Source organism: Tachypleus tridentatus, chromosome 5, assembly GCF_004210375.1.
Source record: "Tachypleus tridentatus isolate NWPU-2018 chromosome 5, ASM421037v1, whole genome shotgun sequence".
NCBI lineage: Eukaryota > Metazoa > Arthropoda > Merostomata > Xiphosura > Limulidae > Tachypleus > Tachypleus tridentatus.
Genome location: NC_134829.1, coordinates 44252650 through 44273610, shown reverse-complemented (window position 1 = coordinate 44273610; position 20961 = coordinate 44252650). Strand labels below are relative to the sequence as shown.

General features: G+C 33.8%; 1 protein-coding gene across 16 annotated transcripts in view; it reads left to right on the top strand.

Annotated features, from left to right (window-relative positions):
• LOC143251040 (uncharacterized) overlaps positions 1-8653 on the top strand; it is a 40102-nt gene extending 31449 nt beyond the window's left edge. For 14 of the 16 annotated variants that reach the window (XM_076502341.1, XM_076502349.1, XM_076502350.1 and 11 more), the window contains 2 exons: positions 1162-2826; positions 8358-8653. In XM_076502341.1, coding sequence (XP_076358456.1) covers positions 1162-2826; positions 8358-8370 — 1678 coding nt within the window. In that variant the 3' untranslated portion in view covers positions 8371-8653. Of the gene's footprint in view, positions 1-1161; positions 2919-8357 lie in introns of those variants that run through there. The other 2 variants (XM_076502353.1, XM_076502352.1) reach the window with 1 other exon arrangement.
• Positions 8654-20961: the final 12308 nt, after the last annotated feature.

Genomic DNA, 20961 nt, shown 5'->3' with positions numbered 1-20961 from the left:
TCACGTGCTCAGATTGCTAGGATTTATCTCTGTTTTGATTGTACATGATTTCTCAGTATCACGTGCTCAGATTGCTAGGGTTCATCTCTGTTTTGATTCTGCATGATTTCTCATTATCACGTGCTCAGATTGCTAGGGTTCATCTCTGTTTTGATTTTACATGATTTCTCATTATCACGTGCTCAAATTGCTAGTTTTCATCTCTGTTTTGATTCTACATGATTTCTCATTATCACGCGCTCAGATTGCCAGTGTTCATCTCTGTTTTGATTCTACATGATATTTTATTATCACGTGCTCAGATTGCTAGGGTTCATCTCTATTTTGATTGTACATTATATTTTATTATCACGTGCTCAGATTGCTAGGGTTCATCTCTGTTTTGATTCTGCATGATTTCTCATTATCACGTGCTCAGATTGCTAGGGTTCATCTCTGTTTTGATTTTACATGATTTCTCATTATCACGTGCTCAAATTGCTAGTTTTCATCTCTGTTTTGATTCTACATGATTTCTCATTATCACGCGCTCAGATTGCCAGTGTTCATCTCTGTTTTGATTCTACATGATATTTTATTATCACGTGCTCAGATTGCTAGGGTTCATCTCTATTTTGATTGTACATTATATTTTATTATCACGTGCTCAGATTGCTAGGGTTCATCTCTGTTTTGATTCTACATGATATTTTATTATCACGTGCTCAGATTGCTAGGGTTCATCTCTGTTTTGATTGTACATGATTTCTCATCATCACGTGCTCAGATTGCTAGGGTTCATCTCTGTTTTGATTGTACATGATTTCTCATTATCACGCGCTCAGATTGCCAGTGTTCATCTCTGTTTTGATTCTACATGATATTTTATTATCACGTGCTCAGATTGCTAGGGGTCATCTCTGTTTTGATTGTACATGATATTTTATTATCACGTGCTCAGATTGCTAGGGTTCATCTCTGTTTTGATTCTACATGATATTTTATTATCACGTGCTCAGATTGCTAGGGTTCATCTCTGTTTTGATTCTACATGATATTTTATTATCACGTGCTCAGATTGCTAGTGTTCATCTCTGTTTTGATTCTACATGATATTTTATTATTCTCCTTACCTTGTGTTGTCATCATACCGATAATGATATTTATTTTCTCTACTTGCAGATCGGAACTGAGTACAAGGACTTCCGTCTTTCCCGCTGTCAGTACTCGGATAAATAACCAACCATTTGGCAGTAAAATCCATTTTATCCACTCATCTCGTAGTAGGCGGGACAAGAATATATTTGTCTTACACGATAGCCTCTCTGAAAGTGAACTTTGTCGACCCAATCGTTCAAATTCTTCTAGTTTTGTTCCTGCTTCTAATGATTATAGGAACTTTCTTCGTGTTCCTAATGTCGTGCAAAGTTACCGTAAGTATTCTGGCCCTTGTAGTTTATCTGATGGAAACAGGGAGAGAAAGATAAAAGATCTGTATGAGGGAGATTACAGAGAATATTTGTCCTCTCCCAATATGATAAATTATTCTAACGATAAATTAAGCAATAAAAATCAGTGGCAATCTAAAACACAAAAGACTTTATATAATCAACTTTCACAAAATAATAAAACAAACTCACAAGTAGTTATTCCAATGTCCGAGAAAATCCTAACATTTGCTGAAAGAAGTGTTATTGAAACTAAGCCTCAATGTGTTCAATCAAATGAAGAATATTTTCAGACCACTAAACAGGCATCTTATGATAACTTGTTGGACTTTCCCAAAACAAGTATAAATTATCCATCTATCAACAAGCAACTCACAGGGTCTCAAACATGTTATCATGGCAAACATTTTGTTTTCACCAATATCAACAACTGCCGAAAGGAGACGGAGGCCACCAAAACTGTATCATCGATTGACTGTCTAATAAACACGAAATATGACAATACCAACTTTAGGCCTTTGAAGTTATCACGTAAAGCAGTGTCGTTCTCTTCAGTACCATCTTTTCAAACAAACACTTCCTCAGTAGTGCCACCTTCTCCAGTCTCATTTGTTCAAAAACTGCCATCTTCTCTAACAGTGCCACCCTCTCCAATGTTATTTTCTCAAAAAGCGTCATCCTCTTCAGTGCCATCTCTTGAAACAGAGTCTTTCTTACTAGCTTCACCTTCACCAGTCTCACTTCTTGATAGAGAGCCATCTTCTACAAAAGTTTTATCTCTTCAAACAGTGTCATGCCCTCAAAGAATGCCACCATCTGCTCAACCACTTTCTGTAGAAAATCAGATAAACATACAAGAAAGTATTTCCTCAACACAGAATGCTCTCACGCCCAAAGGCAGTAGTAGGGCTGAAAAGGTTAATTCATTTTTTTCATATAAAAATTCATCAACCGAACAAAATTCATCGTCACGAGTTCGAAGATTTTCTCACTTTCATAAAAGTAAAACGGTTAATGATGAAAGTGTGCCTGCATCGTCCAATAAGAACTACACCAGAAACACTAAAATATCTACTTCTCATGGCCATTCATCTAAGTTCGGATCTTCTGCTATATCCAGATTTTTTTCACTGACAAAATTTCGCTCTAATTCAAATCTTGAGAAAACAAAGATGGCAGCCACACATCCTATAAGATATTCAAGTGTAAATGAAACTGAACTATTTAAGTGTTCTAAACCATCTAATTTTGGTATTTCAAACTTATGTGATTCTTCTAGTAAACCGCAACACAGTGACTCGTGTTCTACCTCAGTAGGTAAAAGAGAAATCAATGAAATGAGGCAAACTCTGAAAACACCAAAGATTATCATATATGTACCAGAAGAAGAAACAACAGAGTAAGTATGACCACGAGTTTCTTGACCTGAAGATGACCTAGGAAGGTTGAAATGTTGTTCTCTACTTATCAATAAAAGTGTTAATATCCATACCAGCTGTTCTGAAATACATTTTGATTTCAAGTGGGTTTTTCATCATCAGAAGTTTTTTTTTGCTCATCTGTGATGCACAATCGAAATGCAGGGATCAAACTTTGAATTTTAATGTTATAGTTCCTCAAAACTACCTTTCACCCACAAGAGGTCGATGTCAGAAGTATTTGAAAAAAATATTTACTGTGCTGTTCTATTATAATCTTGTTACCGATTTGCATTATACATTTCCATTAAAAACAATTCTCGATGGATAATACCGAGATTTAGATATTCTCATCATATCATGTTTGCAGTATGCAAAAAATATAATTTTCCAAACGCATTTCAGAAAAAAAAAAACAGATGCACACACAAAAAAAAAAAACACTAAAAGGGTTTCAGATGGATGTGTGGATCACGTGGCTGTGATAATTGCCCTGTGTTGTGAACTCATAAATTGGAGATCAAACACTTAACAACGTGAACATTCATAACTGAATTTCGGTTTTGTCTTGTTTTGTATGTAAATAAATATTGAAACCTTTGAAGAACTTTTTAACATATTTTTAATCAAAATTTCCTCTCTAATGTCTCACGTGAGAAACTCCTGTAACTATATCGTCAGTACAAAATATAAGTATTTTGTTCATTTCTAACCCATTTGTAAATTTGATTCGTACTATTTTGTTAGTATACGGCTATTTATACTTGGGTAAAAACGTACATATTTATAAATGCAGTGTAAAGCATCCTAAACGCACTTATACGCTAAATGTTAGGGCCGGCATGGCCAGGTGGTTAAGATTTGATTTGTAACCTGAGGATCGCGGGTTCGAATCCTCGTCACACCAAACATGCTCGCCCTTTTCAGCCGTGGGGGCGTTATATTGTGACGGTCAATCCCACTATTCATTGGTAAAAGAGTAGCCCAAGAGTTGGCGGTGGGTGGTGATGACTAGCTGCCTTCCCTCTAGTCTTACACTGCTAAATTAGGGAGGGTCAGCGTAGATAGCCCTCGTGTAGCTTTGCGCGAAATTCAAAACAAACCAAAACCACTAAATGTTAAGTATAACAAACTCTTCTGAATATAATAAGTGTATTGTAAAAGGCGTGCGTTCAAACACTCGATAATAAATTTGTTTCTAATGTTACTTCAGTACACAATAGCTCGATAATTTGACAAACAAGTTAACAAAGTGCTTTGTGCTTTCGTTCATTATTATATTTCACTGTGATTGGATTAGCGAACTTAAGAAGTGATTCTAATTGTAAATAAGCGTCAGAGTCAGAAAGTCGCAAAATTTCTAACCATTCCTTCACAAAAATTCTAACTAGTCCTCTAAAGATTCTAATTGTTCCTCTCCAGGAACATTTATATATGTATGTGGGATGTATATGCACATTACTTCCATTTTACATAAAAACACAGCTGCAAATATATATATGTATAACATCAAACAAACTCTTCAATTTGAAAACAACAGATATTATTATATTATTACATGATCTTTATATTAATTCACAAAACTAATACGACTTGATATTACTATCTTAATACTGATCAAAAGGTTTGTTGTTTTTTTCTGTTGTGATGTTAATATTTGTCACACTTCGATCCTGTCCACCACACGTTACAGAAACCTTCATTTCAGATATCATGGGGATTCTCTCTTTCTCGGCCTGGCATGGCCAAGCGCGTAAGGCGTGCGACTCGTAATCCGAGGGTCGCGGGTTCGCGCCCGCGTCACGCTAAAACACGCTCGCCCTCCCAGCCGTGGGGGCGTATAATGTGACGGTCAATCCTACTATTCCTTGGTAAAAAATTAGCCCAAGAGTTGGCGGTGGGTGGTGATGACTATCTGCCTTCCCTCTAGTCTTACACTACTAAATTAGGGACGGCTAGCACAGATAGCCCTCGAGTAGCTTCGTGCGAAATTCCAAAAACAAACAAACAATCTCTCTTTCTCTCTGGTGTTTGGGTATATATATGTGTATACTCAGGAGGGTCAGGTACACTAGACCTCTTCCTGCTTCCATTACTTTGTTGGAGTGGCCTGATTAATATATTTCGAGTAAATACTGAATGACTGGAATAATATAACTTTAGTCTGGTGCTTTTCAGGACAATGTCCATTTATATTGTTCTTTCATTTTTATTTATTTATTTAATTTTTAATAAGTCTAGAACGTAGGTGGCTGTTTTATTTTAGCTCTATTTAATTATTATTGTTATTATCATTCTTATTTTAAATTTGATTTTATCTTAAAGATCTAATGTACAAGTTTAACGGGGAGAGGTGTTTCGGTCTCACTTCATCATATGTGCAATATCTGTCTAGTTCGCATAACAACTCATTTTTTCGCCAATTTTTATCAAAATATTTTATTGTACTATGTAGAAGTCTATCTGGTATTGTTTGTGTATTTGAGTATTTGTGCATGAACTTTGAAGAAGTGGTTTTAGGTACTCTGTATGCTGACGTAATTATTGTATTCTGTAATGTTTGGAGTTTGGTTTGTAATTGTTTTTCACTTACGTTAATCCATGCAGGAGCTGCATAGTCTGTTACTGGTCTAATGTATGTCTTGTATATTCTAATGATGTTTTCTGGTGTTGTTCCGTAGTTTTTACCAGTTAGACTCCTAGCATAGTTTATTCTTCGCCAAATTTTAGTTTTCATGTTATTTACATGTTTTATCCAAGTAAGTTTCGAATCATATGTTAACCCTAACCATTTTGCAGATGAAGCAGTTTGGAGAAGCTCTCCGTTCATGTAGATCTGGGGTTGAACTTTTTGATGTTTCGTTGGTTTTGAAAATATCACTAATTGTGTCTTCGCTGTGTTTATTTTAATTCTATATTTCTCACAATATTCACATAATCTATTTAGTTCTGGTTGTAAGTTAGTGGCTGCTATTTCTGGTGTAGGGACACTTTTCCAAATTGCTACATCATCAGCGAACTGTGACGTGTATCCATGATTTAGGTCTTCAAGTGGCATATTATTCACATACATTATGAAGCGAATAGGACTAACCACCTCTCCTTGAGGGACTCCAGCTTCTGGAGTGAAGAACTCCGAGAAAGTTCCCTCTACGTTTATTCTACATTTTCTATTTTCCAAAAAGTTTGATAATCAGTGAATAATTCCTCGCGGTAGTCCCATTTCATACATACGGAACCGAAGACCATTGTGCCATAGTGTCGAATGTTTTTTCGATATCGAGGAAGCAGGTGACAGTGTATTCTTTTTTATTAAAACTGGTTATTATTGTTTCAGTTAAGCTAATTAAATGATCTGTTGTTTGTCTATATTTTCTAAATCCGTTTTGTTCCTCTGGTAATTCTGAATTAATCTCCAAAAATGTGGAGAGTCTATTGCTTATTATTCTTTCAAGAATTTTACCTACACAGTTGGTCAGGCTGATCAGTTGATAACTGTTTGGTTTATTGGTTGGTTTTACTTCTTTGTGGAACATTAACATGTTAGCTTGCTTTCAAGAAACTGGGGGGCCCGGCCAAGTGTGTTAAGGCATCAAACATGCTCGCCCTTTCAGCCGTAGGGGCGTTATCTTGTACGATCAATCCTACTATTCGTTAGTAAAAGAGTAACCCAAGAGTTGGCGGTGGGTGGTGATGACTAGCTGCCTTCCCTCGAGTCTTACACTGCTAAATTAGGGAGGGTTAGCGTAGATAGCCCTCGTGTAACTTTGCGCGAAATTTAAGAAAACAAACAAACAATCCAAGAAACTGGGATGTATCCAGAGTATAGAGATGAGTTAAATGTGGCTAATAGGTGGTCAACTAATTTTGGAGCGCCTTTTTTGAGAAGTATTGTTTGTATTCCATCATTTCCCGGTGTTTTGTTTTGTGTATTTTTGATTGCTTGTTCAGGTTCATTTAGTTTGATTTTTTTGGTGAGTAGTTGGGTATTGTAGTCATATGTATTGTTAGTGTTGCTGTTTATAATGTTAACTGGAAAGTGTGGTTTATATAATTCTATGTTATTTGTTACGTGGTTGTTTATTATATTGTAGTAATAGTTGTTCATGTCCGAGTCATTGTGTGTTTTGTAATTGTTGTTTGAAGTCTTCTGCTTTTACTTTGTTGGTTTGTACTTAGTTGGTATGTTCCAATGTTGGGTATTTTCTTGTCGTGGGCTTATTTGTGAATCTTTTTAAGTGTAGCCAGAACTTACTAGGGTCGGTTTGTTCGTTTAGTTGGGAACACAAGTTGTCCCATTTTTCTTGTTTTAGCTGTTTAATTTCTTTTCTAATTTTATTTCTAATGTTGTTAATTTGTGTTTTTATTTCTTGTTCTCTTGTTGCCAGGAATAGTCTTCTTAATTGTCTTCGTTGTTTTATCATTGTTAATAGTTGTTTGGTTGGTTTCCATATATTGTTTGAGGTTATATGTTGTTGTTTTGGTACCGTGTCCGTAGCTGCTTTCAGAAGGCACTCCAGAATTCCCGGAAGGCTAGAGGTTCCCTCTGGGAGACTGAGGTAAAGCGGGTACTTTCACGTGACGTAGCAACCTTTCTTATTATGGTTTTAGGAAAAACATAAGGAAACACTAGCTCGATGACAAGGTAATATGGAAACAAGTGGCAAAATGTTCAAAATTCTAGTAGGCCTTGGTGGTTCGATTAATTTTGTTTCAGTTTATTTGTCGTTTATTTATTTTAGTAAAACTGTTGGAACATAAATTTAAAATTGCCTTTGTCGTCAGGAGTCTACAGAGCAGAATCAATATTCACACCAAATGTGCGAAATTCAAAAACAAACAACAACAAAAAAACACACTAAATGTAGTTTAGCTCCACTGTACTCCGCCAGATGGCGACCAGGTACAGCAATACATCACTGTTGCAAGATAAAATGTAAGGAAATTTCACATTCTTTAACCTACTGTTATACGTGTTCTATTATCCACGTGCTTTCGATGCCAATAATGCCTGGTGATTAGGGCGCTTGACTCGCAAAATGTCGGTTCGAATCTCATCACCAAACATGCTTCCTCTTTCAGCTGTTAGAGCGTTATAATGAACGGTAAATCTAACATTTCGTTGGTAAAAAAGTAACTCAAGAGTTGGCGTGGGTGGTCTATCACTAGTAAATTAGGAACGGCTAGTGTAGATAGCTCTCGAGTAACTTTGCCCGAAATTAAAAACTAAACAATTTAATATCTATCACAAGGTCAGAGGGCTGGTATGTTTGTAATTTCTGGTAAATTTATTGTAGTTTTATGTATGTAATCTTAATATTCAAATTATATACGTCAATTTAACTCAATCTTCACAACGTTGTATCAAATATACTCAATTTGTATCACTAATATGTTTTTATTCACTATTTAATATTGATTGTATCTGTCAAGGATTCTCACAATGTAAGATTTAAGGATTTTATGAATGGAACAAGAAACCGAACAGAAACTAACCCTTTTTACTTTGTAGTCTCTATTTCTGAATTAGAGGTTCACGTAGTTTCCCCGAAAGGGGCAGAAGTCCAGCTGGAGGGACCACCTGATATATTCCTCACACATACAGTTGTGTGTTGTCTATCTGTAAGTCAGCAGACACCAAAATGACATGTCATGAGGGACTTTTAACCTTGAAAGCTGTACTGTCGTGACGTCAGTAAAACGTATGCATCCTCTGAATCACGAAAAGAATTACGCGCTTTGTAGGCTAAATCATAGCATGACGTATGAACTTCAAAAGCAAGAAATAAAATTATTTGTTACCCTTAATTTTGGTCTTATTTACTCTTGAAACAGAAAACTTTCGGGGTCCACGCGGAAGTACATCTAGCTTATTAGCTGTTTATGTATGATACGTTGGCTTGCTTTACCGATTTTGAGAGTTGATAAATTTTCTTTAAGTTTAAATACAGGCCCGGCATGGCCAAGCGCGTAAGGCGTGCAACTCGTAATCCGAGGGTCGCGGGGTCGCGCCAAACATGCTCGCCCACCCAGCTGTGGGGGCGTTATAATGTTACGGTCAATCCCACTATTCGTTGGTAAAAGAGTTGCCCAAGAGTTGGCGGTGGGTGGTGATGACTAGCTGCCTTCCCTCTAGTCCTACACTGCAAAATTAGGGACGGCTAGCACAGATAGCCCTCGAGTAGCTATGTGCGAAATTCAAAAACAACTTTAAATACACTTTTCCAATTCTGTCAAGGGCTATTTAAGAAGTTTATGTTGTTTTGTTAACATATCTCAAACGTATTAACATAATATTACCCATCAGCATTTGGGATATTTTGTATATAAATAATGTTAAATATTTCTATCTCTCGCACTTTCTGTTAATTAAGAACAAACGAAAAAGAATGAACAATGTTTCGATAACTTGGAGACTTTAAAGAAATTCAATCAAATTGTGTTTTATATACGAACTGAACGAAACAACATCTTAATTAGAACACAACATTTGATCAGTTTTTTTACGCAGTTTCACTGAATTGGTAGTACAATGCACCCATTCAAAGTATTGGAGATAACGTGTTTTTACAACCAGTATGTACAGGTTAATCAAACAGTTGACATTACAACACGTGCAAGTCATGGTCGTGATATTACCAATCCTAACATATAGCACGACCACGACTTGCACGTGTTGTCATGTTAACTAGAGCTGAACCACTGCTGATTCTGGGCCTGGAATGCCTCCAGTGGTTCAGCTCCAGGTTGACTCCGGAGCTTCAACTCTGGCCACAGAAGTGCTCCATACTAGTGCTCCAGAGCTACACGACAAGTACGGCTAACAACTATCTTACTATCTATAATTTTGTTAGGGTGTTATTTATAATTCAAACAGATATACAAACGGTATTACAAGATCAACAGGAAGGGTTTGAAATAGAGTTGCAACTCCGGAACTGTTGCGGTTCCAGCTCCAGTTTTGCTCGGACTTCAACACTCTCATTTTCAGTTCCGTTTCAACTCCAGACTACAGTTAAAAACTGACTATTTCGGATCCAGATCCGAGTTATAGGAGTGATTCAGGGCTGCGGAGCGAGAGCACGGTCAATCTTACTACATGTTTTCCATGTAATCTTGCTTGTTTACTAGTCTTCACACGTGTGTCGTGTGCAAAAATAAAAGATTGACAGTCATGCACTTCTCTGTTCATTCTGGATAACTGTAATTCTCTAAAACTTACATTATGGGAAGAAACTGTTTATATCCGTCCTGTTATTTCTTCTAAAAACATGATGCTGATGTCATTAATATCTGAGGCTTACAGATTGATGAAACTTTGAAAACTTTACAGAACAGAAGAAACCATCAATTTATACGTGGAAGTGTGAAATGTACAAAACACGCGGAAAGAAAAAAACTGTGCTCTAAAAACATATAATTTATACTCTGTGTTCTAAAAGTAATAAACAAGTTACAACCTCTCTTAAAACAATATGCAAGTTATAAACTGTGCTCTAAGAAAACGATACCCAACTTAAAATATAAAACGGTACTCTGAAAACGATATACAACTTACAAACCGTATTCTAATGAGAGTATCCAAGTTGCAAACCGTACTCTTATAGAACGGTATCCAGGATACAAACTGTACTCTTAAAATCAACATTTAGCCATTGAGAATAAAGTGCCGTTCAGATTAAATATTCCAGTTTTCCTAATGTGGTATGGTAATTATCACCACACCTGTATTTGACCTCCAGGTGGTAGTTCGTCAGTTATTATGTATAAATTAGAATCAAACCATTCTAAACGAGATCACTATATTACTTACCAACCAAGGTCCGGAACAGTTTTTATCATCAATCAAGATTCATTAACTAAAAATAATAAACTTTTACTTTTATTATATTAATCACATTTGTTCAACAGAAGCTGCAAAAATAGTTCATAATATAAGGTGCTATCTAACTATACGCATTATTGTAGTTTTATCTAACCAACTATAGACATTATTATAGTTTTATCTAACCAGCTATACACATTATTATAGTTTTATCTAACCAGCTATACACATGATTATAGTTTTATCTAACCAATTATAGTTTTATCTAACCAATTATACACATGGTTATCCAACCAGCTATACACATGATTATAGTTTATCTAACCAATTATACACATGGTTATAGTTTTATCTAACCAATTATATACATGGTTATAGTTTTATCTAACCAACTATACACATGATTATAGTTTTATCTAACCAATTATACACATGATTATAGTTTTATCTAACCAATTATACACATGGTTATAGTTTTATCCAACCAGCTATACACATGATTATAGTTTATCTAACCAATTATACACATGGTTATAGTTTTATCTAACCAATTATATACATGGTTATAGTTTTATCTAACCAACTATACACATGATTATAGTTTTATCTAACCAATTATACACATGGTTATAGTTTTATCTAACCAATTATACACATGATTATAGTTTTATCTAACCAACTATACACATGGTTATAGTTTTATCTAACCAATTATATACATGGTTATAGTTTTATCCAACCAGCTATACACATGATTGTAGTTTTATCTAACCAATTATACACATTATTTTAGTTTTATCTAACCAACTATACACATGGTTATAGTTTTATCTAACCAGCTATACACATGATTATAGTTTTATCTAACCAATTATATACATGGTTATAGTTTTATCTAACCAACTATACACATGATTATAGTTTTATCTAACCAATTATACACATGGTTATAGTTTTATCTAACCAATTATACACATGATTATAGTTTTATCTAACCAGCTAAACACATGGTTATAGTTTTATCTAACCAACTATACACATGATTATAGTTTTATCTAACCAGCTAAACACATGGTTATAGTTTTATCTAACCAATTATACACATGGTTATAGTTTTATCTAACCAATTATACACATTATTATAGTTTTATCTAACCAATTATACTCATGATTATAGTATTATCTAACCTATTATACACATTATTATGTTTTATCTAACCAATTATACACATTATTAGAGTTTTATCTAACCATCTATACACATGGTTATAGTTTTATCCAACCAGCTATACACATGATTATAGTTTTATCTAACCAATTATACACATTATTTTAGTTTTATCTAACCAATTATACACACGATTATGGTTTTATCTAACCAACTATACACATGGTTATAGTTTTATCTAACCAATTATACACATGATTGTAGTTTTATCTAACCAACTATAGACATTATTATAGTTTTATCTAACCAGCTATACACATTATTATAGTTTTATCTAACCAATTATACACATTATTTTAGTTTTATCTAACCAACTATACACATGGTTATAGTTTTATCTAACCAGCTATACACATGATTATAGTTTTATCTAACCAATTATATACATGGTTATAGTTTTATCTAACCAACTATACACATGATTATAGTTTTATCTAACCAATTATACACATGGTTATAGTTTTATCTAACCAATTATACACATGATTATAGTTTTATCTAACCAACTATACACATGGTTATAGTTTTATCTAACCAATTATATACATGGTTATAGTTTTATCCAACCAGCTATACACATGATTGTAGTTTTATCTAACCAATTATACACATTATTTTAGTTTTATCTAACCAACTATACACATGGTTATAGTTTTATCTAACCAATTATACACATTATTATAGTTTTATCTAACCAATTATACACATGATTATAGTTTTATCTAACCAGCTAAACACATGGTTATAGTTTTATCTAACCAACTATACACATGGTTATAGTTTTATCTAACCAATTATACACATGATTATAGTTTTATCTAACCAGCTAAACACATGGTTATAGTTTTATCTAACCAACTATACACATGATTATAGTTTTATCTAACCAGCTAAACACATGGTTATAGTTTTATCTAACCAATTATACACATGGTTATAGTTTTATCTAACCAATTATACACATTATTATAGTTTTATCTAACCAATTATACTCATGATTATAGTATTATCTAACCTATTATACACATTATTATAGTTTTATCTAACCAATTATACACATTATTAGAGTTTTATCTAACCATCTATACACATGGTTATAGTTTTATCTAACCAATTATACACATTATTTTAGTTTTATCTAACCAATTATACACACGATTATAGTTTTATCTAACCAACTATACACATGGTTATAGTTTTATCTAACCAATTATACACATGACTGTAGTTTTATCTAACCTATTATACACATGGTTATAGTTTTATCTAACCAACTATACACATGGTTATAGTTTTATCTAACCAGCTATACACATGGTTATAGTTTTATCTAACCAATTATACACATTGTTATAGTTTTCTCTAACCAATTATACACATGGTTATAGTTTTATCTAACCAATTATACGCATGGTTATAGTTTTATCTAACCAATTATACACATGGTTATAGTTTTATCTAACCAACTATACACATGGTTATAGTTTTATCTAACCTGCTATACACATGGTTATAGTTTTATCTAACCAATTATACACATTGTTATAGTTTTCTCTAACCAATTATACACATGGTTATAGTTTTATCTAACCAACTATACACATGGTTATAGTTTTATCTAACCTGCTATACACATGGTTATAGTTTTATCTAACCAATTATACACATTGTTATAGTTTTCTCTAACCAATTATACACATGGTTATAGTTTTATCTAACCAACTATACACATGATTATAGTTTTATCTAACCAATTATACACATGATTATAGTTTTATCTAACCAATTATACACATGGTTATAGTTTTATCCAACCAGCTATACACATGATTATAGTTTATCTAACCAATTATACACATGGTTATAGTTTTATCTAACCAATTATATACATGGTTATAGTTTTATCTAACCAACTATACACATGATTATAGTTTTATCTAACCAATTATACACATGGTTATAGTTTTATCTAACCAATTATACACATGATTATAGTTTTATCTAACCAACTATACACATGGTTATAGTTTTATCTAACCAATTATATACATGGTTATAGTTTTATCCAACCAGCTATACACATGATTGTAGTTTTATCTAACCAATTATACACATTATTTTAGTTTTATCTAACCAACTATACACATGGTTATAGTTTTATCTAACCAGCTATACACATGATTATAGTTTTATCTAACCAATTATATACATGGTTATAGTTTTATCTAACCAACTATACACATGATTATAGTTTTATCTAACCAATTATACACATGGTTATAGTTTTATCTAACCAATTATACACATGATTATAGTTTTATCTAACCAGCTAAACACATGGTTATAGTTTTATCTAACCAACTATACACATGATTATAGTTTTATCTAACCAGCTAAACACATGGTTATAGTTTTATCTAACCAATTATACACATGGTTATAGTTTTATCTAACCAATTATACACATTATTATAGTTTTATCTAACCAATTATACTCATGATTATAGTATTATCTAACCTATTATACACATTATTATAGTTTTATCTAACCAATTATACACATTATTAGAGTTTTATCTAACCATCTATACACATGGTTATAGTTTTATCAACCAGCTATACACATGATTATAGTTTTATCTAACCAATTATACACATTATTTTAGTTTTATCTAACCAATTATACACACGATTATAGTTTTATCTAACCAACTATACACATGGTTATAGTTTTATCTAACCAATTATACACATGATTGTAGTTTTATCTAACCAACTATAGACATTATTATAGTTTTATCTAACCAGCTATACACATTATTATAGTTTTATCTAACCAATTATACACATTATTTTAGTTTTATCTAACCAACTATACACATGGTTATAGTTTTATCTAACCAGCTATACACATGATTATAGTTTTATCTAACCAATTATATACATGGTTATAGTTTTATCTAACCAACTATACACATGATTATAGTTTTATCTAACCAATTATACACATGGTTATAGTTTTATCTAACCAATTATACACATGATTATAGTTTTATCTAACCAACTATACACATGGTTATAGTTTTATCTAACCAATTATATACATGGTTATAGTTTTATCCAACCAGCTATACACATGATTGTAGTTTTATCTAACCAATTATACACATTATTTTAGTTTTATCTAACCAACTATACACATGGTTATAGTTTTATCTAACCAATTATACACATTATTATAGTTTTATCTAACCAATTATACACATGATTATAGTTTTATCTAACCAGCTAAACACATGGTTATAGTTTTATCTAACCAACTATACACATGGTTATAGTTTTATCTAACCAATTATACACATGATTATAGTTTTATCTAACCAGCTAAACACATGGTTATAGTTTTATCTAACCAACTATACACATGATTATAGTTTTATCTAACCAGCTAAACACATGGTTATAGTTTTATCTAACCAATTATACACATGGTTATAGTTTTATCTAACCAATTATACACATTATTATAGTTTTATCTAACCAATTATACTCATGATTATAGTATTATCTAACCTATTATACACATTATTATAGTTTTATCTAACCAATTATACACATTATTAGAGTTTTATCTAACCATCTATACACATGGTTATAGTTTTATCTAACCAATTATACACATTATTTTAGTTTTATCTAACCAATTATACACACGATTATAGTTTTATCTAACCAACTATACACATGGTTATAGTTTTATCTAACCAATTATACACATGACTGTAGTTTTATCTAACCTATTATACACATGGTTATAGTTTTATCTAACCAACTATACACATGGTTATAGTTTTATCTAACCAGCTATACACATGGTTATAGTTTTATCTAACCAATTATACACATTGTTATAGTTTTCTCTAACCAATTATACACATGGTTATAGTTTTATCTAACCAATTATACGCATGGTTATAGTTTTATCTAACCAATTATACACATGGTTATAGTTTTATCTAACCAACTATACACATGGTTATAGTTTTATCTAACCTGCTATACACATGGTTATAGTTTTATCTAACCAATTATACACATTGTTATAGTTTTCTCTAACCAATTATACACATGGTTATAGTTTTATCTAACCAACTATACACATGGTTATAGTTTTATCTAACCTGCTATACACATGGTTATAGTTTTATCTAACCAATTATACACATTGTTATAGTTTTCTCTAACCAATTATACACATGGTTATAGTTTTATCTAACCAATTATACACATGGTTATAGTTTTATCTAACCAACTATATACAATTAGAAATACACGACTATTCTCTAAATTTGTAGAAGATTCTCGAGTGTATATCTCGTGATGACGAGAAACAAAACCCACGTGAACTAAAAATGTATCTCAAGACGGCTGGTATGGGTGTTAAAACCTTTATTAAAATAAAGTAGAGAACAACGTTTCGACATTCTTGGGTCGTCTTCAGATATGTGTGTGTGTGCATGAAAATACCAATATTGCTACCAACTGAACTTTCTAGGACCTCGCCTTAAAGCTTGTAAAATGTAACCAACGCAACGCGAAGAGACAGTTTTAATATTGTTGGTTTGCTACAGTTAGTGTGGTATAAATCTCGGAAGCTATAACTGTGATAAACGTTTATTAATAGGAAAACTACAGATATTTGGCCAGGAACGCTTATTGATTTCGAAATTACAAACCGCTTAACTTCATCGAACTAACTTCGAACATTAAGTACCTTTGTCTGTGAAAAACTCACATGTGAGCAGCAAGAGACAGCTTACCCGTTAAGTGAACTGTACTGATAACAACATAAAATTAATTCGTTCATCGTGAACCGTCTATGAAATATCCAGACCAGATAAAAGACTCAATATTGTAATTGTGTTTCTACATTAAAAATATTTGTGTTAAGAAATAAAACTGTGTGTATGTATCTTGTTGGCAAACATTATAAGTTTCACACATATCAACACTCGATTAACTTCTAAATTAAAAATCTAAAACTCGCCCAAGATAAATTATAATACATAACAAGTGCCACGACTTTAAAATCTTCCTTTTGAAGCTCTCCGAAAAACAAAATTTTTTTGACATTTGTGGTAGGCGAGTATGCCACCTAGAGGCATTTGTAATTTAATTAATAAATAAATTTCTAAAATAATTTCCTAATATTTCTTTATATGTGTTTCATTCGACTCAAGTCGTAACACGTTACAGTCAACCTCTTCAAATCAGTGGCGCTGCGTAAATAACAAAATACACGCACTAACGTAATAATTGTGTTTACAATTTTAATTGTATGCAAAGCTATAAAAACTGAAAAATCGTAACGTGGCGATAAAAGATAAACAAAAAATAAAAACAACGTATTAGCAAAAAAAAATATATCGTTTAAAGTGTGTTTAAATATGTGTAATAAATCAACCTAAAGAAGTACTGAACTCGAAATTTATATGAGTCACGAAAGTGAAAAGTATTGATTTCGAAACATAAAATAAATATAAGGATTGTTTGTGTTGAAATTAAACACAAAGCTACACAATGAGCTATCTGTGCTCTGCCCACCACGGGTATCGAAACGCGCTCTCTGGAGCGAAAATAACTTAGCCATGTTCCACGACCAACGTACTCTTTGTAACTATGGGTGAACATTTTAGAAAATTCTTGGTGAACCTGAAACACTCATTCGACTAAACCAAAGAAAACAAGGAAATGAAATACGCTTTCCATGTAACAAAGTACACATGACACCAAACATGAAGACACTAGTTAAAATTGGCAAATTACATACTATCGACCCGATTTGAGCTGAATTAGTTTAAGGTTTGTTTGTTTTTTGGATTTCGTGCAAGGTTACTCAAAGGCTATCTGTGCTAGCTGTCCCTAAGTTAGCAGTATAAATTTAAAGGAAGGCAGCTAGTCATCACTACCCACCGCCAACACTAGGGCTACTCTTTTACCAACGAATAGTGGGATTGATCGAAATATTATAACGCCCCACGGCTGAAAGGGCGAGCATGTTTGATGCGACAGGGATTCGAACCCGCGACCCTCAGATTACAGGTCGAACACCTTAATCCACATGGCAATGCCGGAACCTACTATCTGCTGAGTCCACCGAGGGAAATTGAACCTTTGATTTTAAAACGGTAACTCCGAAGACTTTCCGTCGAGCCACCGGATGGGGGGAGGGGCAAATGAACAATAGTATCTTAAATGTGTGTTGCAACTTGAATTTTAAAATAATCTTTTACTTGTTAATTTTAACATAATATAGCTCCTCCGGGGAAGATACTTTCAATATAACTACGACGTTAAATTTTTTGATCCAATAGTTTGTAGTTATTTATTTTATAAATTTCGCTAGTTTGCTGGTAGATGTTTCTCTCGTTGATGGTGTTGCCTAAGAACAGGTATTGATGTTTGACTATTACTCAGGTTAGGTTCTGTAAAAGTCTGATTTTGGGTACGAGTTACGAGAAATTGAGATGATGGAAAATGGTGCCGGTACAAACAACTGTATAGCGTGACGTAAGAATGGTTTGTTGCCATATAATTCAGGCGCATAGCCAAATAAAAGAATATTTGAAGGTATATTAGTTTGTTTATTTTTTCACTCACAGAATTTATCAGAGCAGGTGCGACAAATAATATGTACAACGTTGCATGTTATGAGAAATCTTTTTGGAATTCTGCGAAACATAAAAAAAAACGTTATTCACATACATGTAGGACAATAAGGTAACAATTAACAATTACACTATGTAACACAAATGTTGTTCCTGGATAGTATATGTTATTTATTAACTGCTTATGTTGTAAAAGTACAGTTTGTTTGTTTGGGAATTTCGCACAAAGCTACTCGAGGGCTATCTGTGCTAGCCGTCCCTAATTAAGCAGTGTAAGACTAGAGGGAAGACAGCTAGTCATCACCACCCACCGCCAACTCTTGAGCTACTCTTTTACCAACGAATAGTGGGATTGACCGTCACATTATACACCCCCACGGCTGTGAGGGCGAGCATGTTTAGCGCGACGCGGGCGCGAACCCGCGACTCTCGGATTAAGAGTCGCACGCCTTACGCGCTAGGCCATGCCGGGCCCAAAAGTACAGAAAATGTCCATTATTCCCTTTAAACTTTGCTTTTGTGACCTGGATAATGAAATTTACAAATTAACCTATTTTCTACGTACAAATGTGCAAATTTGCACATTTTCATTTACATAAGGTCTAAACAAAACAACATATGAATCAAGATTTACATGTATTTATTTTTTCGAGATTTGCGACTGTGATGTAAATCACTTTCACGTATCAGCCCCCCAGTATAGTTTCCCATCATGTTTTTTTTTATACCTTCCTTGGTAGCGGCGTTCAAAGTCCAGTATATCTTGGTGGAAGCGCTCGCCTTGCTCCTCGGAGTAAGCTCCCGTGTTCTCCTTGAATTTATCAAAATGAGCGTCAAGGACATAAACGTTCAGGGTCATCCTCCAGCCCATTTTGCCGTAGTTCTTCACCAAAGCCTCAACCAGTTCCACATAATTTTCGGCCTTGTGATTGTCCAATAAGCCCCAAACCACTGCGACAAAACTACCCCAAGCTTTTTTTTCTTCCTACTGAGCTTCTTAGAAAATCCTGTGCACTCCAAAATCTTCTTTACTTATGGCCCAACTAAGACACCAGGCTTTGAACTTTTGTCTCAGACAACTTAGATAAATAGTTTCAAAGACACTTGAAGACTGCAGACTCCTTATCAAAAGCTGTGACAAATTGTTTCATAAGACCCAGTTTTATATGCAATGATGGGAACAACACATTTTAGAGGTCTACTAGTGGCTCACACTTGACATTGTGCCTCACCATAGAAAACCTGTCCGTTGTGGCCAGTGCTTTCTGTTGTAGTGCGCTGCGGTGTCCCTGCTGTCCTAAAGGTAAAGATAACAGGAAAACTTGGTAAAGTGTCCTTGGAAACCCATCAGGAAAGCCACCATTTTGAAGTCTCTGATAACCTTCCGACTATACTCATCATACTTCATGGTTGTTATCAATGTCTTGACGCTGTTGTACTCCTCTTTGGGGTGTACCGAATGAGCCAGGGAAGAGACGGATACTTATTCCCGTTACGGAGCAGCACAGCTTTGAGGTTTCTGGATGAGCTATCAATGAAGAGGCGCCACTCGTTCGGATTACAGACAATTCCAATTGCCTTGCACAGACTGGATACATTGTGGCAGAAGCAGAGGCCATCTTGACGAGTGAAGAAGCATGAAAAATGTCGGTATGCTTCCTCTGACTTGTGACTTGAACACTTTCATTTAACAAATTCCATTCCTTGAGCCCAGATGTCAAAGCTCGGCATTCGACTTTGTTAGACCAAGATCTCTGATCAAGTCATTGAGGTATCTTTGGTTGAGATAGTATGGGTTTCTCACACTAGCTGCACCTCTGAAATTGTGATCTGGATCTACAACGCCTATCTCCTATTCTGATTAACTGTTATCTTCTGAGAATGGCTGCTTTCTCTTTGGCGGAGTGCGTACAGGGAGCTTAGGGCGGTGTGTCACTGGAGCGATGGATGATAGAAGGTCCAGATACACGACAGCAGAGGCATTCTTGCCAGCCCGACGTTTGGAAGGGTCCACCATGTAGAAGTAGCAATTGCTTGAGCGGTCAGTGGGTTCAAGCCAAATTTTTGGAATAGCGAACTTCATGGCTCTCTTTTCCCCTCTGTACCATCCTGCAGAAGAGCAAAATAAAATTGTTATTATGAAGAATAAATTTATTTCATCCACAACTAATGTGTAAGAGGTTCATGCAAAATTTTATGTGACATTTTTTCTATACTATTGGAAATTAAAAAATAAAAATAAATTAAAATGTATTTAAATTTCAAAAGGTCTAAAATTTGTATAATATAAAATCTTACTATTCAAGCAAGCAAAAATTGTCTGTCTTACCTTCTAGTTTTGTTGCAGTGTTCGCAGGTAAAATAAGGTGCTCAGGATTTGTATTGATCCCCGACA